Source organism: Palaemon carinicauda, chromosome 22 (assembly GCF_036898095.1).
Source record: "Palaemon carinicauda isolate YSFRI2023 chromosome 22, ASM3689809v2, whole genome shotgun sequence".
Lineage (NCBI taxonomy): Eukaryota > Metazoa > Arthropoda > Malacostraca > Decapoda > Palaemonidae > Palaemon > Palaemon carinicauda.
The window spans coordinates 2476883-2499264 of record NC_090746.1 but is presented as its reverse complement, the minus strand read 5'-3'; the positions used below and the strand labels follow the sequence as shown (position 1 = coordinate 2499264).

The 22382-nt window shown below is 38.9% G+C and overlaps 1 protein-coding gene across 1 annotated transcript in view; it reads right to left on the bottom strand.

The window, feature by feature from the left end:
* Positions 1–3423: 3423 nt before the first annotated feature.
* The window catches only part of LOC137616275 (HAUS augmin-like complex subunit 1), a 192126-nt gene continuing 173167 nt past the window's right edge, over positions 3424–22382 (bottom strand). Inside the window, exons 8-9 of the mRNA XM_068345901.1 lie at positions 21724–21813; positions 3424–4468 (exon numbers count right to left, since the gene is read on the bottom strand). Coding sequence (XP_068202002.1) covers positions 4328–4468; positions 21724–21813 — 231 coding nt within the window. The 3' untranslated portion in view covers positions 3424–4327. The remainder of the gene's footprint in view (positions 4469–21723; positions 21814–22382) is intronic.

The window sequence follows — 22382 nt, the reverse complement described above, 5'->3', positions numbered from 1 at the left end:
AACGACAGGCACGAACAGACGAACCCTCGGACGCAACACTGTAACACTTTGCGCATATCACTTTATCACTTCGATTTTCTGTTTTGCACTTATTTCACTGAAATCGAAACTTTTACTGATTTCTACCTGAAACACGCAATCCTACCCTTCATTAAAAGGTAGTAATTGCGAAAACAGTCGTATAATGCAACAGAAAACATATATAAAGATAAAGAATTCAGTGGCTGGGAAAGAGACTAAACACTAGTTCAAATAAACTACGTTTACAATCTCTCACCGCACATAGCCTGGGAACAAGAATAAAACCCTAATAACGTTTTACCTTCTTCCCCGTACAGCGACTAGGGAGGAGAGTAAAACGAGAACACCGTTACCCGCTTGAACGAAACGTTTTTTCTCCTCTCTCTCCCTCCGTCTCTATCTCTCTCTCTCTTTCTCTCTTGATTTCGCACCTGAGAGAAGAGCCCAATTATATCTCGTCAAAACATGTTATTTGCTAAAGGAAAAAACTGAAAGGTTTTCCAAATAAAAAGTTCCTTTAATTTAGAATTTAAACCATTTAAGCTAAGAAAGAATGAACGAAACGCCAGAATCGGTTTACTCTTACTGCAAAGTGAAACCGTGATACACTCTCTCTCTATCGTAACGATAGAGCGCATGTTGAACGTCCTGAACGTCAACAACTGCGTAGACTAAAAAACTAAACGTTAGTTCATCTTTGAAAACAGAACGAGACTATCAAAGAAATTCTTTCATAAAACATTAAATTTAAAAAGTTTTAAATTCTTTAAAGGTTAAAAACGATATAACGGGCTCAACGTTGATTAACTTCGGTTCCAAGTTAGGACCGCCTACTATCAGGAAAGGTCGCATATAAACAAAACATAAAAATTTCTTTTTATATGTTTATAATAAATGGAAAGTTAATCGAAGAGGCCTAATAAAGGCGGAGAGATATAAAATATATAGATCTATAACGTGTTAAGCAAAATTACTAAAAACCTAAACACACTTCCGTCTAAGGGAAGGGTCGGCCATTTAAAAGTGAAAGAGAGTCCATACTCTCTTTGTCACCAAAATTAAATCTATCCAAAACGAGTTCAAGTTTTGAAATGAAGATAAAACCCCTGCATAGCGAAAGCTCAAAACTGGAATAGTGTACTTCACCAAATAGTTGTGAAAACAAATCCAGTTAGTAACAGCGTATTTAGTAGGTCTTGCCAGTGGCACGACAGAGAGAAAATTGGTTCTGTGTTGACATGGAGTACTTGAGTACCTGCTCGACAGATGGCGCTGTTGATGTACACCCCCACCTGTATAGCGATCGCTGGCGTATTTTGTCCTTAGGTTTTTCTGTCGGGCAGCAGAGCTGACAGCTATATGATCACCGGCTAAGTTTAATATTGAAAAATAGGTCGATAAACCTTTTGATCTTACCTTATAAGTTATAAATACGTGATCACATCCAGATAAAAGAAAAAAGGCGAAAGCCTAAACTAAAAAAAACGTTAATACATCACCAAATAACGTCCAAACAGAGTAAAAAGCGAGAAAGAATTTCCAAAAGAACCCACGGCTACGCCGGCAGGGATAATCTGAATTGGTTGGGTATAGTTCTACCTGTGGTACCACGAGGGCGCTGGGATACACCTGGCATATCTGCGCTAGGTGCGCAAGAGATTTTTAATTTCCTGCCGAGGCATCCAGGGACTTGGCTATTATATAACCAGCGGGTAAGTTTTATATCTAAAAATATAAAGTGATTGATCAAACCCATACACTGAAAAAAAAGTTGGAAAAAACTGGTCAACATGTAAGAGCTGATACACCATGCAAGGTTAAATACCCTACAGGATAGAGACTTCAACAGAAGGAAGGACAGTAAAGATGGGTTTGAGAAGAAAAAGAAATCAGATAAGGAAAAGACAACCTCTTGATAAACCAGCAGGCATCCATAGCCCTTCTATTGAGCTTGCTCAACACACCATTTAAGAAAAAAAAGATAGAATAGTGGGCCAAAGTGTAGCCTCAAGCAAGAGAACTCTAACCCAAGACAGTGGAAGACCACAGTACAGAGGCTATGACACTACCTAAGACTAAAGAACAATGGTTTGATTTTGGAGTGTCCTTCTCCTAGAAGAGCTGCTTACCATAGCTAAGGAGTCTCTTCTACCCTAACCAAGAGGAAAGTAGCCACTGACCAATTACAGTACAGTAATTAGCCCCTTGAATGAAGAAGTGTTTGGTAATTTCAGAGTTGTCAGGTGTATGAAGAAAGACGAGAATGTGTAAAGAATAGGCCCGACTATTCGGTGTATGTGTAGGCAAAGAAAAAAATGAGCCGCAACCAGAGAGAGGGATCCAAGGTATTACTGTCTGGCCAGTCAAAGCATCCAATAACTCTATATTGGTTGTATCTCAATGGGTGGCTGTTTAAGTGTAGGAACATCATTTGGCAACAATCTCAGCACACTTTAAGTTGTAAACAGAAAATAATAGACTACCTCCCATTGTTTTTAATTAGGCTTGACACTAGAATGCTCATTTTTTTTTAGTAAACTTTGTTTGTTTGTTTTTTTGTAATAATTCAAGGTTTCACTTTTTTTCAAAATGGGTTCACTAAAGAGCACGCATATTTCTTCAGGAGAAAATGAATCATTACTATAAGAAGAGGACTGGAATATTGATAACCAACTGGTTGAGGAGAGCTCTAGTTATGAATTCAACATTGATAAAGATATTAAATGATCTTAATTAATTTTCTGATGCATAGTAATGATAACTTTATTGTGAAAAGAAAGAGAGAGAGAGAGAGAGAGAGAGAGAGAGAGAGAGAGAGAGAGAGAGAGAGAGAGAGAGAGAGAGAGAGAGAGAGAGAGAGAATTTCTTTGTTGTTTACTGGAAAATGAGATTAACTTGCACAGTACAATACAGATAAACATATCTTCTTTATAGAACATATTACATAAGGAATTTTTGTCTACACAAATTGTGATATACCTGTCAAGATTTATTTTCTATAAAGATGAGTGATTCTTTTTCACCTTCGGCAAAATATGCATTTCCATCTCTGGAAAAACCCTAAGGAAACTGTAGAAATTGCTTTCTTCCCACTAAAGTGAATTTCTGTATAGTATTTCTATTTATTCGTGTAATTTAATTTATTCATTTTTGGGCCAAAAAAATTATTATTTTAAAAATCTATTTAAAACCAGAAAAATATATAAATTATCTACATGCAAAAACCTGTGATATAAAAGAGGAGTCCGCAATATAGATTTACATAAACTGTAATACAGTATATCTATAAATCGGCAATGCACTGAACGTGTGATAGGAGAAATTCAATATGGCGAGGGATTACTGTATTTTAGATAAAATACCTTAAAACACCAAATTAAAAAAGATAATGTTAAAAGAAAATGCAGAATAATGTCTTTATTCATATACTCTATTACATACACTAACTAATCATTCATAATAATCATTTCTTTTCGTGTTTTACAAAAATATTTTAGTCTAGACTATCCTTATTTCTACTGATCAATACAAACGTTTTACCAAACTAAATCTAGATTACATACACAGCTGTTAAAAAGAGAAAAGTTCAAAATACTTATCTAGACTAAACCAAACGAAAATGCTAATCAAATTACAAATCAACTGTCATGAATCATTACGAAAAGATTTTCAAACATATATCATATAACCAGAATGTTAGAACTCATGACACAACTTGGATACTCACCCTTAAACATAGTTCACTGTAACTAAAATGTTACAGAATAAAATGACTGACTTGCAAGAATAATCTTAAAGTTGATTGATAATTTCAGAGTACAGAGTACTGTATTGCCAAAACCTAAAGCATATCACTTGCAAGATATAGGAGGCACAAAAAGAAATTAAGAAGCAAATCTTATAGATGAAAAAGAGCCATTTCGCATATAAGAAATGCTGTTGTAATAAAGGCACAATATAGCAGTACCTATTTTTCAGAATTCTTCAATTGTTATCACCAGTTACCTTTGTTATGACATTGAAATAATGTCCCAGGCATGAGTAGAAAGTTAAATGTACGGAAACAACAAGATGTTTATATTTTACTTTTCTTACACATACAGTATGTAGAAGTGGCAGATCCATGAACCTACAATATTGGATTAATTTAGCCTCTTAGCATTGAAAATAGGAGTTCTGCTTTACAATTAGCATACAAAGGCTAAACTAACATTATAAAAAGAAACTAATTTTTGTACCTAAAATGTTTCCCCTTTTTCAAGGCCAATGGCCATTGAATTTTCTTACATTTACTTAAATTATCTTTTTATGCATCCATGTTAAAATTTTCTGTACATTTCTCATAGAGGGTTGCCAATTCTTGTCTTGCTTCTTGAACTTTTAGTTCTGCCAAGCTCATGTCAGGAGGAAGGGTATAGCCTCTAAGCTGCTTTTCCAGTTTTTTTATCTATATGGAGAGAAAATAAAATGTAAATTTCAGTTGACGAGAAGTCAGAAAAAACTAACTTCCAATCCATAACTAACTTGAATTGCTTTAATCATAATTTCAAATTTTTCCTTATTCGCAAACATTGTAAATACAATATTTCTTTAATCCTTTTGGATTTAGTTCATATAACATTCTTAACTGGTCCCATGCAACACATAAAATGGGAAAAATAATCTAATATGTGGATTAGTTGAGAAAACCAAATCATTTATCTTCCAGCAAAAGGAAAGAGAATTCATAACATTCCAAATTGATTTTTAGGTGTGATGTACTGCACTGTAATAGTAAAATCAGTATATGCCGCCATAAAATGGACAGCATAAGGTATTATTTCATAATATTGTACAGAAAGTCCTTAACTTACAAACCTAATAGGTTCCAAGAAGTTCTTTTTAAGTTGAATTTTGTTAAATTTGGCTTTGGGTAGGCTTAACCTAACTAGCATGCTTATGATTTTCAGATGCAAAGGTCAACATATAGTCGAGTTTCATATAGCAAAAGTCTTGCTTACAGCTTAAATCATATATTGTTTTATTACAGTATTTCACTATGAACTTTTGATGCAATATCTAAGATTTATGATTTCAATTGGATTTGTCTTTGTGTCCAAATGTTTAAAGTCAAGGACCTTCTGTAATTACAAAAATTGTATTTTTATTAAAGACTTCAAGTGGATTACAGACATGCATTAATCACTTTAAGTATATGACCTTCCATTAGATTTCCATATAATTGTTTGAACTTTATTAAAAGCTTGGGTTTCATGTCCTCATTTGAAGTTTAAATACTTTGTATGTACATTGTAATCACACAACATTACCTACCTTCCTTTCCCGACATTTTTTTTAATATAAATAGTGTAAGTTTGCTTGTTAATGTTTATTTAGTACTATTCATCTATAGTTTTTTCTACTTTATCTTTTCCCACATATGGCCTTCTATCCTTTGGACGCTTGCTTTCAAGTTAATGATCTTTTGAGTGCAGTACAATATTCCTTATGAAGGTAAATTTGCTTAGAATAATAAACAAATATTTCCTTTAAATTATTATTTCAATACTTACCTGGTATTCATTTGCAGTAGTTCCGTATCAATTTGAGTACAAGCTCGGTCAAAAAGTTAAAAAAGGTTTTCTTTGGGTTTCAAACTGGCTTTCCCTAAATCATTATTATTATTACTTGCTAACCTACAGCCCTAGTTGGAAAAGTAGAATGCTATAAACACAGGGGCTCCTTCAGGGTAAATAGCCCAGTGAGGAAAGGAAACAAAGAAAAATAGAATATTTTAAGAACAGTAACATCAAAATAAGTATTTCCTAAATGAACTATAAAAATTCTAATAAAATAAAAGGAAGAGAAATAAGATACAATGGTGTGCCCGAGTGTGCTCTCAAGCAAGAGAACTCTAATCCAAGACAGTAGAAGACCATGGTACAGAGGCTATGGCACTAACCAAGACTAGAGAACATTAGTTTGATTTTGGAGTGTCCTTCTCCTAGGAGAGCTGCTTACCATAGCTAAAGTCTCTTCTACTCTTACCAAGAGGAAAGTGGACAGTGGACATTTACAGTACAGTAATTAACCTTATCACTGCAAGATGAATTGCTAATAGCATTCATTTCTCAACCTGCTTTCATTTTAGTAATGAATCCACTATATTAGGAAAGAAGTGAATACAGTATATCAATATTTGGTATGTACAGTAGGGACTGGGTCACAATCCAGACTGCCATAATGCCGACGCCTACAAACCCGACAGCCAAAATCTCAACACGCCAGTCTACTGATATACCTCAAATCCTGACAGCCATAATCCCAACAATTTGTTTTCTTCCACTGTTGATCCAAAGAGAAGATGGGTGAAGATCTTAAAGGTGGGATGGTTTCGTTGGTTATTATCCAGGATATAGTTTCCCTTTCGGCTATCTTTTTCCAGATGGTCAATGGAAAGCCAACTGAAACCTTGAATGCTTTATGATACTAGGTCGATCAGAGCCACACCATTCCAAATTATTCCAGTATGCTGAAAACCAAAACTATGTAGACAGGAAGTAACTAAAATAATTAAAAGATTAAGATTTAGATATCAACCCTTCTGTGACAACAACTGGATTATCCTGACACTCGATATTAGATAATCCGAAGGTATTAAGATGGTTAGTTTGTTTTCTTGTATCTTCATTTAGAGGTCGTTTAGGTACGAAGTCAGAAGTCCAATCTTTTTTTACGAAGCATTTAGATGAGAACGTCTCTCAACTGCCACTTTGTTTGGATCAACTATAACAGAGGTGTACCGGAAGTCAGACCAGGGTATTCAAAAGGTCGATACGCTCATTAAGGAACAGCTGCCAAAGATCTATATATAGCAGTAGCCATTTTGTCAGCAAGCAGAATGGAAAGACTAACCCCCCGGGGATCGATAGCAGATCTAAAGCGTTTCACATATTTTTCTGAAGAGAAATTGGATGTCTGTAGATTTATGTTTTTCAAACAACTATTGCTATAGTTGATGCATTTAGTGTGTGTGTGTGTGTGTGTGTGTGTGTGTGTGTGTGTGTGTGTGTGTGTGTGAGAGAGAGAGAGAGAGAGAGAGAGAGAGAGAGAGAGAGAGAGAGAGAGAGAGAGAGAGAGAGAGAGAGAGAGAGAGAGAGAGAGAGAGCTAATAAATGAATATAAATATAAATATTTTTTACGAAAGCAATCCTGAACATAAAAACAAGTTAAACATGTTAGATGATTGCGAGTTAATGTACCCTCTCTCAATTCAAGTAAATATCTACTAAAATAAAAAGAAAAAATAAATAATCATGCACCTTCCCTTCCCTTCTCAAGTTAATTACTAAAGATAATCTTTCTCAAAGGAATCGAAAAAGATAATTCTCTCCATCTCTCTCACTCTCATTAAAGCTTTGGATAAAGATACTGAAATACATGGATATTGGCTATGGGTACGATAAAGACAATGGTCAAAGTCGACCAAAACTAGGCCGCATGACGTCAGTACGCTAATGGCGCTTATTTTGAGAAACTCAGTTTGACTGCTGGACCGTAGCAGTTATGAAGAAAAAGAATTGTAGGATTATGGCTGTCGAGATTTGTAGGTAACCTAGCTTGCTGAGATTCCCAATTCGGGCTTGTGGCTGTCCAGTTTATGGCTTTCAGGATTCTGTCCGCCTACCATACAGTCAGCCCTAGATATTCACAGGTTCTATCTTTGCTCATTCGGTCATTCGTGATAAAGAGAATTGTATAACTTATTAAATAAAATATCACATATTCACAGTTTTATGACCGTACTTTCGTGGCCTGACAATTTCAAACCAACCAAACTCTTTTGCAGCCAGTATACCTCACACTGCTTCCCTCTCCACACAGCCCAACAACCCATCTCTTGCTGACTCAGCCTCACTCTCCCATAACCTCTCCTCATGTGTGTGCAACTCCCACTCCAGTCTTTTTTTTTTTTGCCAGTATCGATTTGGCTTACTTCAACATCATAGCCCCAAAAGAGAGCTACTTCAACTCCAGAAGGTTCTGCTAAATGGTAGAGGAAGGTCATGACACTTGAGGAGAAAGTTGAAGTCCTTGATACATGCAAGGATGGAATGAAATATGCAGCAGTTGGGAAACTTTTCAGAGAGAACGAGAATACCGTGATATACTTAGAAAAGAATGCGGTAAATATTTGTGCTGCTGTGGCTGTTAGCAACCCATGCAGTGCAAAGGTTGTAACCAACATGAAAAGGAAAATGGCATGGTATCAATGGAAGAATTACAAATTTTGAAATAAGTTGCATTTTTCCTAACTATACAAGCCTTGAGCTCCTAACAGTGGATATTATTTCAGCAAAAGCTAAAACAATTCAAAAAACTTTTTTGCGAGGTATAACTGCCCAATAATAATTAGCAGAAGGTAGTGGGGATATACCATCCAGTCAGCTCACACATGCACCAGTGAAATGACATCACTATTTAATTGCAGGCAGGACTAGTAGGGGGGGATTAGATGGTGGCAGGACAGGTATGTACAAAGACCTTAAGGTTTGTATTGTTGGCAAAAGTACAAATTATTTCCAAATATATCATTTGTTTCAACACCTAATATAAACCATTTTGCTCTTTACAGTGGCAACTCGCTAATAGGTGGGTGGAACTCATTAACCGACTGGGTGATTTCAGACCAGGGGTGTGATTCTGTAATTTGCACAAATTCAATACACACACCCTGACACCTCGCTAACTCTCAAAAGTGTGAGATCTAACATCCGGGGCAATTGGTGCAATCATGTGTGAACTAAGCATTATCACTTGATCAGGTAAAAAAAATATTGGAGTTGTACTCTACACTTACCCTAGATATTGCAAGACTCAACCTTGCAGGGAGAAGGGGGAAATATATATATATATATATATATATATATATATATATATATATATATATATATATATATATGTGTGTATATATATATACAGTATATATATACACAGTGGAACCTCTACATCCGAACGTATCTACATCCGAATTTTCCAACATCCGAAGTAAAATTCGAGCAAATTTTTGACTCTACACCCGAATTTTATTTCGACACACGAAGTAAGCAATTTTCGTCGTACCGGTTGTATCCGAATTTTTCGACACGCGAAGTACAATTCGAACACTTTCCTACTCTACACCCGAATTTTTTTTTCGACACCCGAAGTAAACAATACTCGTATGCGTAGTCGGTGCTCATAGCGCCTGATGTGTTTTTTATTTCCGCCAATAGAAGGCAGCACTTCAACCTCGGAGGGACCCTCAATTAGCGTGGCTTGGGTCAGTCCTCTGTTCTCGTTGGTTTTCTATGGTTGTGCCCTGTGCGTTCTGCTATTAATTGTGTTTTAATCGTCATTTTTTACGTTCATCCTTTTACGGTATTTTACGAAAATCATGGGTCCTAAAAGGCTTAGTTTCGCAAGTGGTAGTGGTAGTGGTGAGAAAAGGAATAAGGGAATGCTTTCTTTAGAAGTAAAGCAAGGAATTATTGAAAAGCATGAGTGAACTTGCAATAAGTTCCGCGCAAATAAAAGAGGTGTTAGGAAAATATCAAGACGTGGTCGACTTCATCGACAAATACCATCCAAAGAAATTGCAGGTTTGTCGTGTAGTTGCGCAGTTTGATGATGTTTCCCTAACTTATTTTCGAAACATTCTGAAAAGCTATACCAAGCAACTTTCTATCGATAGCTTCTTTAAAAAAACTACGAAGCGAACTCGTGATGAAGAGGAAGGAAGTGGTTCAAAGAAAACAGCAAAGAGTGAAGAGAAAAAAATTCAATCAATTTTAAGTGTAGAGAGTGAAAGTGATTAAAATTAATCATCAAAAAGAAAAAAAAGAAAATGTAAAAAAAAAATATAAATTATAAAAAAAAAAAAATAAGCTAAGTTATGTTAAAGTTCACTTAGTGTAAGTTAGAATAAGTTACGGTAGTGTACGTTTATCGTAGTTAACCTCTCTACCTCCTCGCCGCCCGTCCGTCTCCTCTCTGCGTAGCAAGACTAACAACACCTGCGCTGGAGTTTCTAAGGTAAAGTGACGCTAAAAACCCGTTTCTTATTTATCATTTTTTGCTAATTCTTCTTATTTACATGTCTATTCTTCTTATTTACATGTCTATTATCTAATTTAGTGTTCATTATTCTCATGGAAAAATTATGTGTAGTAGTTTATTAAGAAGTTATCATAGGTTTTTGGGTTCAACCACGGATTAATCCTATTTCAATGTATTCTTATGGGAAAATTCGTTTCGACATCCGAACATTTTCTACATCCGAAGTTGGTTCTGGAACGGATTAAATTCGTATGTAGAGGTTCCACTGTATATATATATATATATATATATATATATTTATATAGATATACATATATATATATATATATATATATATATATATATATATATATTTATTAGGTTGCACAAGGGACTATGGCACCCACCTGCAGTCAGAGGAGGTCAGCTTGCAGAGATCCTTGGATGCTGAAACCCCACGAAAGTGGAGAATAAAGAACAAAGGGGCCAATCGGTAGCACATTCAACCTAGACTTACAACCGGGAAACGTCTGCCTTCCACCGACTGCTCTTGCCCTTTAAGATAGCCGAGGTGTTAAGATCATGTGTTGTGCAGCCACCACAGGAACTATGGAGAATTTGTCCAGATTCCTGTGTTACGTCTTGCAGGTAGTGGGCTGTAACGGTCGTTTGATGCTTGCAAAAACCCACCTGTAATACCTGCACCACAGAGTAGTTCTTTGTAACACCAGGGACATGCTAAGCTCCTGATGCCATGAGCTCTGGGTCTACAACCTTGTGGAGGAGAGCCAGGATTCAAGACTCGATCAATAACCTGACGATTCTAGGAAGAGATCATGTTACAAGTGTCACGCCACTTTACCCTGCCCGTACTAACAAACAGTCAATTGACATGTGGGTGAGCTCCTATGGTTCATTTAAGGTAATTCCTCAGCACTGTTGCAAGGCATAATAGCAGCTGATCTGGGTCATCAGTTACAGAATGGAGACTCTCAATCTGGAAGGGCCTGAATCTAGGATTCGCTACAGCCGAATTTTGAGTCTTAGCAACAAATTCAGGGAGGAAGTCGAGTGTCACCTGCTCCCCCTCCCCTTGAATGGCTAATGTCATAGGGCAGACAATATAGCTCACTGCCCCTCTTTGCAGACCTAGGGCTATAATGAAGACCATCTTAAGTGTTAGGTAACGGTCTGTTGACTGATGCAGCGGGTTGTATGGTGCTCCTTTCAGAGTTCGTAGTACACGTACTATGTTTCAAGGAGGAGGTCTAACTTCCGGCTGGGGACAAAAGCGCTCAAAACTTTAATGAGGAGACAGTCCCATCAAGGAAGAAATGTTAACTCTGCTTAATCTAAAGGAGAGGCTTAAGGCTGAGCGATAACCTATCACCGCCGAGACCAAGTAGAGTTTTTCCTCCCTGAGGTATAACAAGAACTCTGCCATCACTGGGATAGTGGTGTTGAGAGGAGTGACACACCTTCAATGGCACCAACCACAAAAGATAGACCATTTCGCCTTATAGACGGCCGAAGATACTCTCGGATGTATCCTGATATCCTCTTTGCAACGGCTTGCGAAAAGCTTCTCGCTGAGAGGAGATGCTGGAGATCTTCAGGCGTGAAAACGTAGCCAAGTTACCACCTTGCAGAAGATTTTTGCTCATAGCTGTTTAACCTGTTAAGCGTCACCCACGTGATAAACCGTTCACCATGATCTACTCGGTACCGCCTTCAACTGCATATTCCGTTCATGACTTTAACTGCCTTCATCAAATCAGTCTCGTGATAATACGTTTACTCGTATAGTAAGTATAGGATCACCACTTGGCAACACTCAGCATATGGGGGCTGTAAATAGAAACTTATACGATGTCTGGCAACTATTTTTCTGAAGGTAGCTTGATGTTAGAAAACTGGTTTCCTTTCAGTGCGCTTCGGGCGTTTATGCGGATAAGGTTGTTTGTCGTTCCTTTTACAATGAGCAGTCTAAAGGTGAAGGTTATTTCTTTAGATGAAATAAATTATATTCTTGTTGAGGAATTTGATAATGAGAGCACTAGTTCTGAATCCTCCAGTGATGAGGATATTGAAGAAACAAAGTTTTCTTTTGATGCCGAGAGCAAAAAATATGACTTCTCATTGCCGAATGACTGGACAACGAGATGTCACTAAACTATATAGGAAAGGAAACGCCGAGAGAGAGAGAGAGAGAGAGAGAGAGAGAGAGAGAGAGAGAGAGAGAGAGAGAGAGAGAGAGAGAGAGGGTTGGGGAGACTTGTCCCTTTGCTTTTATTGCTGATCCTGGCGTATTTACGATTGAAGATAAAAAGAACCCATTAGAATATTCAGTATTATGTAGCCTTTTGAAATGAAATAATAGTACAGTGAACCCTCGTTTATCGCGGTAGATAGGTTCCAAACCCGGCCGCGATAGCTGAAAATCCGCGAAGTAGGGACACCATATTTACGTATTGATTTAACATGTATATTCAGACTTTTAAAACCTTCCCTTTACGTAGTACTGTTAACAAACTACCCTTTAATGTACAGAACACTTAATGCATGTACTACAGTACCTTAAACTAAAACAGGCACAAATATTAAAGGCGATTTTATATCATGCGTTTCCTAAACACGCCAAAAAGCACGATAAAAAATGACAACCAATGTTTTGTTTACATTTATCTCTGATCATAATGAAGAAACAGACGCATTTACACATCTGTGTATAGGTTAGTTTTTGCATCGACAGCAATCTTACCAAGTATTGATTATATGTTGATTTTGTTATTACCAATGTTTTACTTAATTTTCCTTAGGACTTCCAAATAAATGAAATGAATGCCATTTATATAATGTTTTTCTTTATGACGTCGCCTGAAATGGAAACCTTCCATTCGTTTACTGTACGCTCCATCTTCGGTCGTAATAAACAAACGAAGGCATTAAACATGCATGATGAAAGTGATAAATAATGATATTAAAAGCTTTTAATAAATATGTTATTACAAATATTATTTACCGTATCTATATAAAATCCTACATACGTAGCAAAGCAGGAAAACAATTGTTTTTTCTTTTTTTTTTTTTTTGCGTTTAATCAACAATAACAAACTGCCGCTAATGACCGAATGATAATTTACTATACTTCTAAACTGTTACTAAAGATGATTCTCCATTCCATATCGAAAATACTTTTCCTAACTTCAGTTATAAGTAAACTTGTACCCCCCTCAATTATGAAACCATCTAAAAAAAAAAGTAAGAGAAGAAGCAAGTACTAGGCCAATTTTTAAAGTTGTCGAACAATTAAGTTACCGCTATAAAGTTCGATGTGACAGTGCGAGATTGGAGAAAGTAAGGAAAATTGAATCATGATTGATTTTCAATATAAATGAAACTTTGTGAAGCAACAAAGATTTCATTTGTTAGTGAGAGAGAGAGAGAGAGAGAGAGAGAGAGAGAGAGAGAGAGAGAGAGAGAGAGAGAGAGAGAGAGAGAGAGAGAGAGAGAGAGAGTTGTTTTAAATGTAATAAACAAAAAAATATGATAGGTTATAACACATTGGTGCTTATGTAATATCAACTGCATAGATGGTTTGAATAAGTTAAGAAATGGTATAAACAATACTTCGTACACGCATATTCTTGAGAACGGCAGCTAGACGTCAGCTGATCTGATCACAGCCAAAAGTAAAACAAAAAGAAGTCAACAATACTCGATTTTTAAAACACCCAAAATTTAAAAACAAAAGTACAGTACAAGCTTTCTTAATGTGCAATTAACTATTTAAAGAGTAGCAATTTTCTAGAATAAAATGATGTTTCCCCCAAAATTAGTGGTTTGCTGATGAAATCGGATGCCATAATTAATGAAAAAAGTCTGCGAAGTCGTGAATCCGCGATGGTCGAACCTCGAAGTAGCGAGGGCTCACTGTAGTATCAATTGTTTTTTTTATTCCACCATTTAATTATTATCCCTACTTTTAACTATAAATATGAATTATAAGCATAAAGAAATGATATAAACTTTGAAAAATTATCATTAGTGAAATGACCGCTCAGGGCAAAAAAAGCGTGACGGTACATTAGAGGCAACCTGGTCCAGGGGGGACGCTTAACAGGTTAAGTAGATCGGGAAGTGGAGGAGCTCTCTTGGTACCTCTGTGAGCAGATGTAGTAGGTCTGGGAACCATTCTGCATGTTGCTACATCAGAGCTATTAGGGTCATCAAGAGATTTTGCGATGCCCTTGTTCAGAAGTCTGATTATTAGGCAGAAGGGGGTGGAACAAATAGACATCTATTTTGTCCCACTGGTGTTGAGAGGCATTTTGCAAGATGGTCTGGGGATCTGGTATGAGTGAATAGTACACAAGGAAGCCTTTTCTATAAGAAAGAGTCGACTATAGAAGCCTAGGGACCAGTCTATGATTTCTTGGAGAGCATCATTCTCTAGCATGGTCTGGAATTCAGCCTGGGCTTTTCCTTAGCGGATTCCTTCGCGAAGGAATTTGATATCACTGGATGTTGGGTTAGTGGAGGGAAAGAGCGTATGAGCAGGACATGGTATCCTGCACATTGGACGGAGACCGACCAGGTTTGACTCAGTGGAACATCCACCTTTTCCCCCTGATCTGTAGGTATCCTCCCATCGGTGGACTGGTAGGAGGAATGACCCTCACCCCCTAGCAGAACTGGCTCTACCTTCCACCTCTACCTCTTGACCCTCTAGCCTGAAAAGACTGTTTGGATCTCTTAGGCCACTGCTTCTTGGAAGCAGCCTGCTTTGGGGCATGAAAACCCCTCATGCATCCCTGTCGTCTTGCAGGAGATGATCTCTGCACCAGTGGTAACGAGGGGTATGGGCGAGATGTCATTGCCATATAGAGGAGGGAGTATTGGCTCACCCTTCTCCATCTCTCTGCAACTGCCTTGATGTCCTCCGCATTATAGAGGGAGGGACCCTCCATCAGGGGCATTGCAAAGCTTAAGAGCTTCCCTCCTTGGTACATACTTCTGGAATTTTGAGATGACAGGAAACTGCCTTCTCAAGACCCAATTGACCCACTGGTTGAGAACGTTATGGGTTAGGAGCTCCACCATCCTAGCACCTGAGAAAAGTAAGGCAGACATCACTTCTTTCTTCTGATCAGTGGAGAAGTCTTCATTCTTGAAGAGATATTACACCAATTGCAACCAAGAGTCCAACCATGAAGCAGCTTGCAAAGAGCACTTCGCAACCCTCTATATGTTTGCAGTGAAAGCCACTGACAAAGATGCTAAGGTATCTAGGGATGTATTCTGGGTTGAGGCCAGAATTGCTAAGTCCAGCTGAAGGGGTAAAGAATAGTCATCTACGTTCTTGCAGTACTTCCTCTGTCATACACACAGTGGATGAAGCATACGAGTTCACAAACTTGAGTGACTGCGAAACTCCTGCCACTTGGGCATAGGACTTCTTCTTGGTACAATCTGTGGGAACTTGATCTGGTTCAAGGAATTGATCCTTCTTATATAAAATAAGACCTATAGAAAGACAACCTCTGAGTCTTTCTGTTCCAAGGGAGAGATCTTTGGAGTGGCGATCATAGGTAGTGTTCCATCTGAATGTTCTGAACCATCATCAAAGGGACCTCCTGCCCCCCAAGCTTACATACATAGTAACCTGAAGTGGGTCCAAGTCGTCAACTGTACATCTAGCAAAAACCGGAGACCTTGGGGGTAAACCACTTCCTCTGGTCTCAAAGAGGCCTATCTGGGAACAAAAGTGTCTTTCCAAGAATCTGGGTGCTCGGATGTCGAGTGTCAGTACTTTGGAATGGTCTTCACGTCCTTTCTCTCTAGGGGCCAGGTGGTAAAGGTCGCAAGGAGAGAGGGCGTCTCCGTGGGCTATATATCCTTTGGAAGAGGATGAACTGGTCCTTCCATGGGTGGAACAGAAGGTTCGAGTTGATCCCATTCTATCGGAGAGAGCCAACAGTTCTCAGTAAATGAAACCTCCCTCGGAGATCTCATGCCCCTGCTAGTCCTAGAATAGTCAGAGACCCTGAGGGGGGGGGGGGGTTATGGAGGCCTTAGAGGCCAGGTATTGTTGATAACTGTTAGACTGCTGAAGGGAATGCAGGTGAGGGGCCACCGGAAAAGGTGCCTGCCATGCAATAGTGCTACTGTGTCTAGGGTCTGAAGGAAGACTACTCCTTCCAGAGAACTATGACACCTCAAAAGGGTTGTGTGGAGTGGGTTATGAAGACTACTCTTCCCAGAGAACTATGATACCTCCAAAGGGATGTGTGGAGTACCTTGTGTGGATACAACAGGAGGTTCGTGAGTCAGCACTAAGACTGTCTAGTGCGCTGCCTGGGCAGGTTCTGCAAACCAGTGAGCATCCTTCGTAAAGGAATGGACACCCATTGGAAAGATGCACTAGTGCTTCTTTTCCTTTAGGGGTGTTACAAGGAAAGGTCTAGGACGACTAGCTGGTCTGTTGTGTTCGCCTAGGATGTTTGCTTCTCTAGGAAGGCAAGCGAGCGCACTGTTGTCAATTACCAAGTTAAGGCGAACAGAAAGAGTGGGGTGTGTCACCGAAGTGGCAATGCCCTGCAAGTGCGATCGCTGTACCACAAAATGGCGAGGCAAGTGTTGGCACGGTGAACGTTGGTGAGGTTATCATTGGTGAAGCAAGCATCTGTAAAGGTGTGTGCAAGTGAGGTGTGAGCACTTGTACTTACTATGTCGCTGCCAAAGCATACCCTGATGGCTGATGAATGCTTGCTACCTAGGTAGTGCGCACTTCTAAAAAATGTGATACCAAAGCATGACGAGTGGGAGAGTAAATTTTAACGAATTAGCTATGGGGTTGGTGAGATTGCGTGCAGACCTACGTGTGCTAAGTGCTCAGTGAATGGGTTATGATGGTCTTTTGGTAACGTCCGTGCCTGGGGATTGCCAGACGGGGGTTCGAGTCCCACTAAAACTCGTTAGTTCCTTTGATCACTGCAACCTTGTGAGCTACGTATATAGGGTTTAAGGGAGCAAACTACCTGCTGAGTCATCAGGCCCCTCCCTGATCCTAGTTTGAGAGGAGAGAGGGCTTGGGCACTGATTATATGTATATATACATGGTTAGTCTCTAGGGCATTGACCTGCTAGCTAATGCTATGTCACTGTCCCCTGCCTCTGCCATTCATGAGTAGCCTTTAAACCTTTAAACACTGTGCAAGACTTTCTTGTGAGATTAAGGTCTGTGCCTCCATGCACCGAAGCACTGTTATTCGTCATGCCTGCTGCAGGAATTCGGCGAGAAGCCTTGTGCGCTCCTACAGGAGACATAAGCTTGCAAAGAGACAAATAAGGCTGTGCTGAACTCGCTATACACTGGCGCATAGGTAAAATCGCAGGTTCTCCCTCCTAAGAGGTAGAAACCACAGAGACAGATCCTAAAGGGGTCTGGCCTCACAAAATGGACATTTTGTAGTGTCTTACAGACACAATGACACAGGCAGGGAGCTGTAAACAACTGCCTAACCCAATCGTCGTCTTTCTAAGAAAAGCAGTGCTCTGAAGAGCTGCAATGGGGCATGGACGAATCCAGCACCCGTTTGTGGAAGCCCCAGAGGAGCAACCACTCGGAACGAGACAGACGCTCTTTACCAAGTCGAGGAGCTCCACGCAACATACTTAACGCACCCTCAACATGGTGAGCAAGCTCAGGCTGGAGGCAAGCATCTCAAGTTTCAAGCTGCTAAATGTGACCTAAGTCAGTTTTGGGGTTTGCCTCGAGAGGATCACCCATGTAATCTAGGAGATAATCGTCTGCAACTGCTCTCGCTTGTCCGCCAAAGCAGGACGATCGAAAGGGTGATAAAGCAGGACGAACGAAAGGTGGTAAAGCAGGACAACCAAGGTTGGTAGAGTAGAAGCAGCAGTTCCTACAGCGATGGACAGTCTTGGAGTGGAAGACCATAGTCAACCCCTGGTGAGGCAGATGTGTGCTTTTGCTGTGTTCCTAGCTGCAGAACCTCAATTAACCAATCCTAACCCTGAAAAAACCACGGAAGGCCACAGCTGACACACAGTGTCAGAGGATAGAGACTTGCTTATGGACGAGGGCGGCGCCACTTTGCTAGGGGAAGTCACAGAGTCCTCAGACCATAAGGTTGTCCAGTGTCTAAGGGCCACTACTCTTACATGACAGTTCCCAATAGGAGATTGATCGAGAAGAGTCAGCATGGAGGGAACAAGCTAATGGAATAAGACACCTGGACTTCTCCTTCGAGGAAGCCCCCAAAGGAAAAGAGTCCCTTTTGGCCTTGTTCTTCTGCTGCCTATCTAACCTCAGCCACTAAGAAACCTCACAGACTCCTGCGAGCAGAGGTGACCCCTGCATAGATATATTACGTGAGGATCCATCTCCTGGGCCGACATAAAGTGCCGCATTGGCTCCCTAAATGCTGGGACAATCCCAGATTGTGTAATCTCATAATGAAATCAATCTGAAATAGAGAAAGAAATCTTTAAAGTTTTAGGTCAATTTGTATTCGTAAGAATAAGATTATCAAGAGAGAACGAAGCATGTCCGTTCTCCATTGAGCCAAATTAAAAAGTGACATTTCACTGGTGTGTATGAGTGAGGTGACTTGTCTACCCCCAATAGCACCACTGCTAATTTGTGATGGGTAACTATACCTTAGTTTCATCTTTTGCCAAAATAATATCCACTGTAAAGAGCAAAATAGTTTGCTCTTTTTGTGTAGATCAGGGACCGGCATCGCAAGGGAATGCCATACGGGAAAAAAAAGCCCAGTCTCTGCTCCGCCATTTCGCATAAGATGATCTTCAACCATCCACCAGCTGGTTTCAGTACTGCCTTTTGCTGGAGGTGAAGAACTACCTTGAAAGTAAGGGTATGGAGTTCAAGGTCCTTCTCACCGTTAACAATGCTCCTGGACACCCCTCCTCCGTTAGAATAACAATGTCTAAGGTGCAAGTGGGGTTCTCTCCTCTGAACACCACTGCCCTCATTCAGCTATGGACCAAGGGATAATCAAGAATTTCAAGCCCAATAGAGCCGACGAGTGATGGTGCGACTCCGAGAAGCAATTGATAACGATCCTCACCCGAGCGTCATCCAGTTTTGGAAGGGACTTACGATAGCAGACAGAGTCTACTGTCCAGGATTCCTTCAACAATGTCAAACCCGAAACAGTGAATGCATGCTGGAAACGTGTATGGTCAAGGTGCGTGAAGGACTTTAGCAGATTCAGTCCTAACAAAGCCTTCCAAGAGAATGTCAAGAGGATTGTGAATTTGGCGAGACCAGTCAAATTTTAGGCATCACAGAAGTGGCTGAGTATGACATCCTGGAGTTGCTAGATGGTCATGACTCAAGAAGTTGGCAGAGATGTCAAGGTTGGTGGAAGAGTTGAAGCAAAGGGCGTACACCATGGACCATTCATTGCCCCGTGTGCTGAATTTCTCGCATTCCATGGATGACTTTCGCTGGGTATAAGGGCATTTTGGATGAGATGAAGTTGGCAAAGTAGCTGCTTATAATGACATTCTTCACCAGTTGCGAGAAACAGCCATGAACACCTCCTCCAACAACTGATTCATCTGAGTTTGAAACCACTCTTCCGGCAACCCCACCTACTGAATCCCCTCTTACAGAAACCATGATGGAGCTCACTGATGATGGCGTAGACGATCCTCTTCCTATTTCAAAATGGTAAGATATTTTTCTCTATTTTTTTCACTTGTCCAGTTTAGTTCCTAAAGTTGTAAAATAATATATGAAGTAAATTACTGTACCAAGTAACTTTGGATTTAAACAAAATTTAATATAGTAGAGGTACACAGTCTGTACTGTAAAATTTTTAAAAATGTTAGTTTCATTCAATTAGTGCACTGTACATAATTTTATCTTTTTATGCAAAAATATTTCATTTAGTAGTACAATACTTTATACAAAATATACTGTACTTTACAGTGGTAATGTAGATAGATATAGTCTACGTGTATAGTGAGTTGGAACAGTGCGAGTCGACCTGCCGAAAACTTATCACTTATGAGTGTTAGCTAATTAAGCTGTATTATATTGATAGTACTGTACATATATTACAGTGATATACACTACAGTATCAGGGAGTGTTTTTTGATAGGAGTAACAGTGTTTTATTGTTACAGTAAAGTACCTACGTATAAGTGACGATAAATAGTGTCATGTGCAGTCTTACCGTGTACAGTAACTGAAGTTTGTTCATTATTATTGTTATTATTACTATCTAAACTACAACCCTAGTTGGATGCTATAATCCCAAGGGCTCCAACAGCAAAAATAGCACAGTGAGGAAAGGAAATAAGGAAAAAGAAAGCATAGTGTGCCTAAGTGTAACCCCATGCAAGAGAACACTAACCCAAAATAGCGGAAGAATATGGTACAGAGGCTATGGTACTACCCAAGACTAGATAACAATGGTTTGATTTTGGAGTGTACTTCTTCTAGAAGACCTATTTACCATAGCTAAAGTCTTTTCTACTCTAACTACATAAAAATTAGCCACTGAACAATTACAGTGCACTAGTTATATCCTTGGCCTTGAGTGACGAAGAATTGTTCGGTTACCTTAGTGTTGTTAATTGTATGATGAAAGAGGAATGTGTAAAGAATAGGCCGGACTATTCAATCCATGTACATGCAAAGGAAAAATGAGCCATAACTAGAGAGGGATCCAATGTAATACTATCTAAACAGTCAAAGGACCTAATAACTCGCTAGTGGTAGTATCACAACGGGTGGCTGGTGCCGTGGCAAACCTACTACTGTACCTATAAAGTAATGCAGTACTTTGTGATAGAAACCACGTAAAACCAATAATAGTGCAGTATAGAGGGTTACCTAGTTTGTTAGTCAACCACACATAGGCGAAAGGCAGAGAGTTACTAGGTTTTGAGTTGACCCACACTAAGGCAGCAAGCATTAGAAGATTCTCGACTTTTGCGCCTATCTCTGTTACCTAACGCCGCAAAGACCAAGGGCCAACTGAATGTGGATCACAGAAAACTCAATTTATTGTTTTAAAACAATTCACATATCTAAATTAAATAAATTAGATATACCTAAATAATATTAAGGAAATATTAATAAGAACTTCTCATACCACTTTATGATTCCAAAATTATACAACATGGTATCCATAGACAATGCTGGTGCTAATAATAATACTTTTTGTAAGTGATTCTCAATCAGTACCATGATCAGTCATTATCTCTCATTTTCATGTATCTTATCAAAGTTGTGCTTCGAAAGCATATATAGCAAATAAATATTGGGTAAAGAGGCATTGAAAGGATATCAAATATTTTGTTGTATGTGTAGATATTTATCTACTAAAGCTTTGCATATACACAAACAAAAAGTATATGTATAGTATATAGAAGACAAATTACATACTGTACTGGATCTGCATACATGGTAATTCACTATTATTTGCAGAGTCTGTTTTTTTCGCAAAAAATTTCTAAAATATTTCTACAGCAAATAAGGGGGAATTACTTACCCTAAATGCTCACCTTGAATCAGGAAGAACAAAGCTATTATATATGTAACAAAATACAGACTTCTATAATTGAAAATTGAAAATTCCTTACCTCTTCTTCAAGGACTTGAAGACGTCCCCATTCAGCTGATATATTTCCATGAGTTATATCCTTTGTTAGTCCTACTTGGCTTAACTTTGCCTGTGGAAAAAAGACAAAGTGCTGTTTATCTTCGAATTCATTCCTTTAAAACAATCATAACAATATACAAGACTACTTATAAATAAGTAAGCTTAAGAATATATCATCAAGAAAGATAACAAAGTTGTTTGTTAGCTAATACAACTATACAATAACAGGAAATAGGTAGTAGGCTGGCAAAGGCACCAGCCACCAGTTGAGAAAATAATGCCAGAGAGTTTATTTGGTCCTTTGACTGACCTGATAGTACAACATTGAATCTCTCTCTGGTTACGGCTCATTTTTCCTATGCCTACATGCACCAAATAGCCTGGCCTCTTCTTTACATATTCACCTCTATCCTCATACACCTGACAACACTATGATAATGGAAAAATTCTTCTTCACTGAAAGGGTTAACTATTGCACTTTAATTGTTCAGGGGCTATTTTCCACTTGGGAAAGGTAGAAGAGACTTTTTAGCTATGGTAAGCAGCTCTTCTAGGAAAAGGACAATCCAAAGTCAAACCATTCTTTTCTAGTCTTCAGTAATGCCATAACCCCTTACCATGGTCTTTTACTCAGTTGGG